At 62.5% G+C, this 7,513-nt stretch overlaps 1 protein-coding gene across 2 annotated transcripts in view; it reads left to right on the top strand.

The window, feature by feature from the left end:
- Window positions 1-1,315: 1,315 nt before the first annotated feature.
- Window positions 1,316-7,513, top strand: part of MMP25 (matrix metallopeptidase 25) — an 11,456-nt gene continuing 5,258 nt past the window's right edge. Inside the window, exons 1-8 of one of the 2 annotated variants that reach the window (XM_037898769.2) lie at window positions 1,316-1,665; window positions 3,127-3,259; window positions 3,459-3,594; window positions 3,815-4,037; window positions 4,548-4,721; window positions 4,901-4,997; window positions 5,128-5,210; window positions 5,988-6,140. In XM_037898769.2, the coding sequence (XP_037754697.1) occupies window positions 1,584-1,665; window positions 3,127-3,259; window positions 3,459-3,594; window positions 3,815-4,037; window positions 4,548-4,721; window positions 4,901-4,997; window positions 5,128-5,210; window positions 5,988-6,140 (1,081 nt within the window). In that variant the 5' untranslated portion in view covers window positions 1,316-1,583. Of the gene's footprint in view, window positions 1,666-3,126; window positions 3,260-3,458; window positions 3,595-3,741; window positions 4,038-4,547; window positions 4,722-4,900; window positions 4,998-5,127; window positions 5,211-5,987; window positions 6,141-7,513 lie in introns of both variants that reach the window. The other variant, XM_037898768.2, reaches the window with a different exon arrangement.

Below are 7,513 nucleotides of genomic sequence, written 5' to 3'. Positions count from 1 at the left end.
GGGGAGTGGGGTCTAGTGGTTAGAGCGGGGGGGGCTGGCAGCCAGGACTCCTGGGTTCTCTCCCAGGCTCTGGGAGGGGAGGGGGGACTAGTGGTTAGAGCAGGCGGGCTGGGAGCCCGGACTCCTGGGTTCGCTCCAAGGCTCTGGGAGGGGAGGGGGGGTCTGGTTTCGTTGCCTTTCACTGGTTCCCATCAGCCTCGGGCTGCGGTTATTTTTATCCCCAGTAACCGCCTTGGAGCCGCTGGCCCTGAGCTCCCTGCATCCTCCAGCCTTGTGACTCGGGGAAACCTTCTTCCCTAGACCCTGGGGATGGGGGCCCGGAGCTGGAGAAGTCAGGGAGACCCCCCCTTGGGATGGGGAGGGGGGCTGGGCACACGGGGACCCCTCGCCCGGCGCTGGGGCAGCTGGGGGGGGGCTGGGCACACGGGGACCCCTCGCCCGGCGCTGGACACAGTCTGGTGGTCTCCGGCCCCCGGGGCTGTGGGGCTGAGGAAGGAGATGGATGGCAGAAAGGTGGGGGAGGGGTCCCTGCCTTTGATCTGCCCGGCCCAGGGTTAATTGCCGGGCAGAAGGGGCCTGAATGTGGGGGGGGGACGGGATCAGAGACAGCTTGGGGGCTCCACTCCCCCCTCCGCTGGCTCTGCCATGTTTAGGGTGCGCTCCCCAGCCAGGGGGCAGGGTGTGGGGATGGATCGGGGGGGGGGGCTGGGATGGGAGTGAGGGGGATTTGGGGGCTGGGGAAATGCGGGGAGTCGGGGGGGATTTGGGGTAAGCTCAGGCTGTGGGAAGTTCTAGAGGAATTGGGGAGATTGGGGGATGGGCAGGGGAAGCTGGGGGGCTGGAGGCAGATCTGGGGTGCTGGGGTATTTGGGGGAACTGGGGGGCTGGGGTATTTGGGGGGAGCTGGGGGCATTTCTAGGGGGCTGGGGGAGTTGGGGGCAGTTCTAGGCGGCTGGGGTATTTGGGAGACCTGGGGGGCTGGAGGCAGATCTGGGGGGCTGGGGTATTTGGTGGGAGCTGGGGGCAGTTCTAGGGGGCTGCAGTGTTTGGAGGTGACTGGAGTTTGGGGGAGATGATGCAGAGGGGGCCCCTTTTCCTTTCAAGGGTCATGGTCTGTGGGTCCCTCCATGTGAACCCCACATGCCGGGTGCTGGTGGGGGGCAGCCGGGTGTGACGGGAGGAAATAGAGGGAGATTAGTGGGGAAGGAAGGGGGTGGGATCAAAGCAGCAGGTCGGGGAGGGGTTTCCTCCAGGGGGGCAGAGCGGCTAATTGGGGTCGGGATCTGAGAGAAAGAAACAGACCCGCCCCCCCAATTCCCCCCCCCCCCCGCCGGCTCTGCGACTTGCTGAGATAATTCCCCAACTCCCGAGCCTGGGGGGAGTTTGGAGGGAACCCAGGAGTCCGGGCTCCTGTGTGTGGATTGATGGAGGCTGGGCGCGGCTGGGAGGAGCCAGGAGGGGGGGCTGGTATATAGGGCAGAGAATCTCTCTGGGCACCATCAGGTCCTCAGCGCCCCGTGGGGTGGAGAGAGACACCCCCCCACACACACCCCGGCCAGTACGATGCTGCGGCTACCGGCCCTATGGCTCGGGCTGGGGACCCTGCTCTGCCTGCCCCACGGCCCGGCCGGCCGGCCCAGCACCCAGCGCCTCAGCAAGGGAGTGGTGAGTGCCCGGACTCCTGGGTTCTCTCCCTGGCTCTGGGCGGGGAGTGGGGTCTGATGGGTCAGAGCAGGGGGGGCTGGGAGCCAGGACGCCTGGGTCCCCTGGAAGGGCAGTAGGGTGGCAGAGGGGAGCCAGGACGCCTGGGTTCTCTGGGAGGGAAGTAGGGTGGAGGAGGGGAGCCCCTGTCTCTCTGCCTGATGCTCCGGGTTGGGAATCGACCGGGGTTTCGAGTTACTCCTCACCGCAGGCGCGGGAGAATGGAGGCGAGAAACCCATTAACTCCTGGCTGCTTCCTCCCCCCGCCCGCGCCCTGGGAGAGACCCACTGGATCCCAGATCCCCAGGATCCAATCCACGACCCTGGGCAGGGAGTGACTCGCTCCCAGCAGCCACATCCCCCTCGGGATCCAGTCTGCCTCCGCCAGTCACCCGGGAAAGGACCGACTGGATCCCACAGCTGCGGGGCACCCCGGGGGGTAGATCCCAGTCGATCCTGCTTCCACCTGCCTCCGCAGAAGGAGCTGCCTGGTCCCATGTTTATTTGCTGCCCTAGGTGATCCGCTGGGCGGCTGCTTGTGGGATCTACTTGATTCCACCCACCATGTGTGGGATCCCCTCTGTGTCCAAATAGTCAAGGGGATCGACTCCATCCAATCTGTATCATGGGCAGGATCAACTGGATCCCAGCGCTTATTGCCTGGCTCTGTGGGGAAGATCCACTTGATCCTGTACCCTGCATGCCCCCCCCGGAAAGCCCCCAACGGATCCCAGACCCAGTGAGGAGAATTGACACAATCCCGCTTTTGCTCATCTCCATGGGGTCACGTTGCCCCCTCATTCCCGTGGCTGGGATCCACTGGATCCAACAGCCCCCCGATCCTGGGTCTGCCTCGGGCACGGGGCAGAGTGTGGACCCATCGGTCCCGCCTTGGGAAGGATCTACTGGGTTCCCATCTCGTGTGTGCCTTGGGAGGGATCTGGTGGATTCGAGCTCCAGCGGGTGCCGGTGGGTGGATCTAACGGTCTCTGGTGGGAGGATCCATCGACTCTCAGCTGTACCCCGCTTCCGGGGACGGATCTAGGAGATCCCAGCTCCAGGTGCAAGGGACCCCGCTTGGGGCAGGGTTTTTTTGGGGGGGGGGATTGATTGGATCCCAGCACCACTCACCTCCTGGGTTCCCGAGTTCTCCTTCTCCCCGGGAAGGGATCTACTAGGTCCCGTCCCCCTGTGCATTGCAACTGGGCCTGGTAGCTCGCCCCATTTCCTTCGCCGCCCCCCACCCAGCAGCAAGCTGGCGGGGGGGAGGCAGAGGAAATGGGGGTGCAGGGAGCCAGAGCCCCCACAGTGCCCCTCCCCACAGTGCCCCCTGCTGGGAGAGGCCGGGCTGGAGTAGCTGGGAGCTCCCCGCTTCTCTCCAGCTTTTAACCCTTTCCTTGCTATTCGTCCCCTCCCCCCCACCAGGACTGGCTGACCCGCTATGGGTACCTGCCCCCCCCAGACCCCATGCAGGCCCGACTCCAGACCGAGGAGGGGCTGCAAGATGCTGTCAGAATGATGCAGAAATTTGCAGGACTGCAGGAGACGGGGATTCTGGGTAGGTGTGGCAGGACGCCTGGGTTCTCTCCCTGGCTCTGAGAGGGGAGTGGGGGCTGGTGGGTTAGAGCAGGGCGGGGCCTGTGAGCCAGGACTCCTGGGTTCTCTCCCCAGCTCTGGGAGGGGAGTGGGGTCTGGTGGTTAGAGCAGGGGGGGCTGGGAGCCCGGACACCTGGGTTCTATCCCTGCTGTCTCTGCAGACGACAGGACCCTGGCGATGATGGACCAGCCGCGCTGCTCCCTCCCCGACATCATCGGCACCTCGGAGCTGATGCGCCGGCGGAAGCGTTATGCCCACAGCGGCAGCGTCTGGCCCGTGAAGGAGCTGACCTGGACGTGAGCGCCGGACGCCTGGGTTCTTTTCTCGGTTTTCTCCTCTCCCGTCCCGTTTTCTCCTTCACTCCCTTGTTCGCCTCTCGCCCTCTGTCTCGCCTTCTGCCCCCGGTTTCTCATTCCCTCCGTTTCCTTCCCCTTCCCCGGCAGGGTCCGCTCCTACCCCCAGGCCTCCGGCCTGCCCCGGGACCAAGTCCGCACCCTGCTCTTCTATGCCCTGCAGGCCTGGGGCAACGCGTCGGCCCTGACCTTCCGCGAGGCGCCCGGCGCCGACGCCGACATCCTGGTGGAATTCAGCCGCTCCTTCCACGAGGACGGGTACCCCTTCGACGGGCCGGGCAGCACCCTGGCCCACGCCTTCTTCCCCGGGGAGTACCCCATCTCCGGAGACACCCACTTCGACGACGAGGAGACCTGGATCTACGACCCCCAGGCCACGCAGCAGGGTCAGCAGGGAGTGGGGGGGATTGGCGGGGGGGGGGGGGACAAGGGGCAGGTAGCAGCTCAGGGGGCCCCGTGGGGCAGGGAGTGGCATGGGGGGGAAGCAGGGGGTGCCACAGGGCAGGTAGTGGCGGGGGAAGCAGTGGGGGGAAGCAGGGGGCCCCGTGGGGCAGAGAGTGGCATGGGGAGGCAGCAGGGGGTGCTGTGGTGAAGGGAGCAGCAGAGGGCTTGGCAGGGGGTGCTAAGGGGGGCTTAGCAGTGTAGGGGATGGGGGGGCAGCAGGGGCTGCTGCAGGACAGGGGATGCCGGGGGCACCATGGGGTGGGTAGTGGTGGGGGGAGGTAATGGTATGGGGGGTAGCAGGGGGTGCCATTGGGTGGGTAGCAGCACGGAGTGAGTGGGGGGCGGCAGGGGGCACCGTGGGCCAGGCAGCGGCTGGGGGGGGCAGCAGGGGGCACCGTGGGCCAGGCAGCGGCCGGGGGGGGGTAGTATCTCTCTTTCACTGTGCCCCCCAGGTGCCGGCACAGATCTCTTTGCCGTGGCGGTTCACGAGTTCGGTCACGCCCTGGGGCTGGCTCACTCCTCCACCAAGGAGTCCATCATGATGCCCTATTACCAGGGCCCCGTGGGGCCGGCCCACCTCTACCAGCTGCCCCCCGACGATGCCCTGGGCATCCAGACCCTGTATGGTGAGCAGCCCCCCAGGCCCTGCTCCATCCCCTCCTCCCCGTCCTCCTCTCTTGATCCTTTCTCCTTCTCTCGTTCCTTCTTCCCAGGCCTCGTTCCTTCCTTTGTTCTTCCGCCATTTATTGGTTGGCTGGTTCTTTCCCCTTCGTTCGCTCACTCCTTCCTTCTCTCCCCGCTCCAGGGAGGAGACAACTTCGCCCCGGAGAGGAGCCGCCGGCGCAGCCCATCCCCACCCAGCCCCGCATCCCCGATCTGCCACCCCACAGACCCACCTGGCAGTGAGTATCGGCTCCCTGGCCCCACATCCCTTCTCCTCCTTCACCCCATCGCTCCCCACTCATTCCCTCCTTCGCCGGTGCCTGCCGGGGCCATGCAGCACACTCCACTTGTGTTTGTCTGTCCCCGCAGGCCCCGCCCACCGGCCCCCGATCGCTGTCAGGCCCATTTTGACGCCATCGCCAACATCCGCGGGGAGGTTTTCTTCTTCAAGAGTGAGTTGCTTCCCCCCCTGCGCCGTGGTCCGATTTCATGTGGCGGGGAGTCCCGTGGGTTAACGCCACCACACACACACACCCCCCGGGGGGCAGCATGGGAATCAGTTCAATCTCACTATAATCCCATGCAGCATGGAGTCCCATGGGGTAACAACACATTTTTGTAGCAATCTCACTATAATTTCATGAGGCGGGGAGTCCCACAGGGTAGCAGTGCATAGTTTGGCAATCTGGGAATAATTTGATGTGGCTCGGGTTCCCACTGGCTCACACTGTTTTCTGGGCATCTGTCAAGCTGATCTCTTGGTTAACAGCACAGGTTTTGCACAGATTATTAGGACACATTTCTTGTCGTCATGGGGAGTTGGGCTAATTACAGGTGTGTGTGTTTTTTGTTGGTCGCAGTCCACCTTCCCATGGCAGCAAGTGAAAAACGTTGCTGCGAATTTGTGGTTAATATTTTTGCAGCTCACTGTACATTTCCTGTGCGGGGAAGTTCTGCAGATTAAGGAAATTTCTCCACAGCCCTTGGGGGGGGGCGGGGTGCTGTTTCTTGGAGGAGGCTTGGGGAGGGGAGAGTTTGCCAAGATAACAGCCCCTCAATGGGAGGTTGCTCTGGAGGGGTGTCCCGCAGGCTAAGTTCACTTTAATGTCCAAATTCATGTAGCGTGGAGTTCCATATGCTAACACTGCTTTCTGAGCCCTTTGGGCAATGGGAGGGTTGGGGGGGCTCATTTCTGCCCCCCCAATGTCTGGGTCCTCCCTCCCTGACAGAGAAGCATTTCTGGAGGATGCAGCCAGCCCGTAACCTGGTTTCCCTGGAGCCAGCGCAGACCCAACGCTTCTGGATGGGGCTCCCCCTGGATTTTGAGAGAATCGATGCCGTCTATGAGCGGAGTAACGACAGCAAGATCGTCTTCTTCATTGGTGAGGGGGGGTGACCCCCACATTATACCTCAACCCCCCTGTATCTCCAACCTGACCCATATGACCACACAGCCTGCCCCACACTGTAACGCTGCACCCCATAACCCTCATAGCCTGACCCCTATAGCCCCCCCAGCCTCCTCCACTGCACCCCATAGCTCCCAACCTGCCCTGCATATGAGCACCCATAGCGCCCCGCCCATGATGGGATCCCCAGGGTGCAGCCTGGAACTGGGGTACCGCTAACTCTCCAGCCTGGGCGGTCTCTCACAATGCCATGCCAGTGACACGCAGCAAACCCCTCCGGGCGCTGCGATCACTCAGCCGGCTGCATGTGGAGCCCCACACCCAGCTCGATTGCATGAACGCTCCCAGAGCCACTCACGGATCACACACAAAGGCACCAGCCAAATCCCCCCAGCCTTGCCCCCCAGAAATATTCCACCTGACACTGAGCTCAGCTCCCTGAGTTCGCCACTTCCTCAGAGGAAAGGGGACGTGCACCAGCCTTTGTAACCGGAGCTGAGATTCTCCTGAGTGTTTCAACCCCAAACCACTGTTCTAGGTAAAACATCAAACAGGTTTAGTCACGACAGGAAGACAGGTTTTTAAGTGATGGGACGGCGCAGGCGCAGAGCTCAGACTCGGTTACGTAAGAATAAACTCGACGTCTAAATGCCACAGACTAAGCAAGATTTCACTCAAGTCGTCTCCCACCCTAGAGGATGGTCCGGGCAGCTCACAGTTGTCAATATGCCGGCTGGATTCCCTTCCTGCCTGGGACCAGTCTCCCCAGTTCAAAGTCCATGTCTTCCAGCCCATCTTCCAGGGGTTGAGATGGGGAAGGAGAGAGGCCAAGTGGTGATGTCTCCATCCCTCCTTTATACTTTCTTCCAGCTGCTAGAAAGATCCTGGCTGGGACTTGGGCTTGAGCAGCCCCCGTTGGGTCCATGACCTCTCCAGGGAGTCCCTGCAAGAGCAGATTCCTGTTGAGGGGCCGTCAACACCCGTCTGGCCAGAGACAGGGGCTCTTTTGTCGGTACTGAAAGGCTGGTTGTGGGGGTTCCCAACCTCACAACATATTTCAGTCACACACACACACACACACACGGAGAAAAACTTCCTAACTCCCCACCCAGGGACAGCTCACACAACCCAACCGGGTGCTAATGTGCCACAGATCAAGACTTTTCAAACCATCCTTCACAAGACAGGCTTTGTACCACCCCTGGCATCCTCACATCACAGTGATGAACCCAGAGTGGGTTCCCAGCCTGGTGTTTTAAGGTACAGAGTGTCACACCTCCGCCCTCTGCAGGAGTGTGAATCACTGACTAATGCAGCAGCTGTGGGCCCAAGGTCCACTTTAGGGT

Source organism: Chelonia mydas, chromosome 6 (assembly GCF_015237465.2).
Source record: "Chelonia mydas isolate rCheMyd1 chromosome 6, rCheMyd1.pri.v2, whole genome shotgun sequence".
In the NCBI taxonomy this organism is placed as follows: Eukaryota; Metazoa; Chordata; order Testudines; family Cheloniidae; genus Chelonia; species Chelonia mydas.
This window is presented reverse-complemented; position numbering and strand designations above follow the sequence as displayed.